Source organism: Fukomys damarensis, unplaced genomic scaffold (genome assembly GCF_012274545.1).
Source record: "Fukomys damarensis isolate Sample0158 unplaced genomic scaffold, DMR_v1.0_HiC HiC_scaffold_17, whole genome shotgun sequence".
Classification (NCBI taxonomy): Eukaryota; Metazoa; Chordata; class Mammalia; order Rodentia; family Bathyergidae; genus Fukomys; species Fukomys damarensis.
Window position 1 is genome coordinate 59,089,415 of NW_022900929.1, and position 466 is coordinate 59,089,880.

Here is a 466-nt window from a genome sequence, read left to right on the forward strand (position 1 = left end):
TCCCCAGATCTCTGGCTGGCCGAGGAGGCCGCTCCGGGGCCCGTGCCCCAGGGAGGCCTAGCGCAGGGGCGGCCCGAAGAGGTCGCCGCCGCCCCGGGCGCTTGGGTCGCGTGGGAGGGGGATGCACGGGTTAGGCCTCCGGGCTGAGTTCTTTTCCTCCTTTCCAGGAGTGAACGACAGCTCCCCCTACCATAGCCCCAAGGTGGAAGAGTGGAGCAGCCTGGGCCGAAGCAACTTCCCAGCCGCAGCCCCGCACGCGGTGAACGGGCTGGAGAAGGGAGCCTTGGAGCAAGAAGCCAAGTACGGTCAGGTGAGGAGCGAGGGCTCGGCGAGGTGGGCCAACGGCGGCAGGGCTTTCAGGGACGGAGGACCTAGGCCCCTTTCGGTGCCTCCTCCACCGAGAGAAGCCCAGGAGCCAGATCCCAGCCGGTGGCTGCAGGACAGAGGCTCGGGCCTGCGAGGGCTG

At 69.3% G+C, this 466-nt stretch overlaps 1 protein-coding gene across 2 annotated transcripts in view; it reads left to right on the top strand.

Moving 5' to 3' along the window:
- The window catches only part of Pax9 (paired box 9), a 16,406-nt gene that overhangs the window by 4,490 nt on the left and 11,450 nt on the right, over positions 1-466 (top strand). For both annotated transcript variants that reach the window (XM_033765138.1, XM_033765139.1), the window contains exon 3: positions 168-310. In XM_033765138.1, coding sequence (XP_033621029.1) covers positions 168-310 — 143 coding nt within the window. The remainder of the gene's footprint in view (positions 1-167; positions 311-466) is intronic.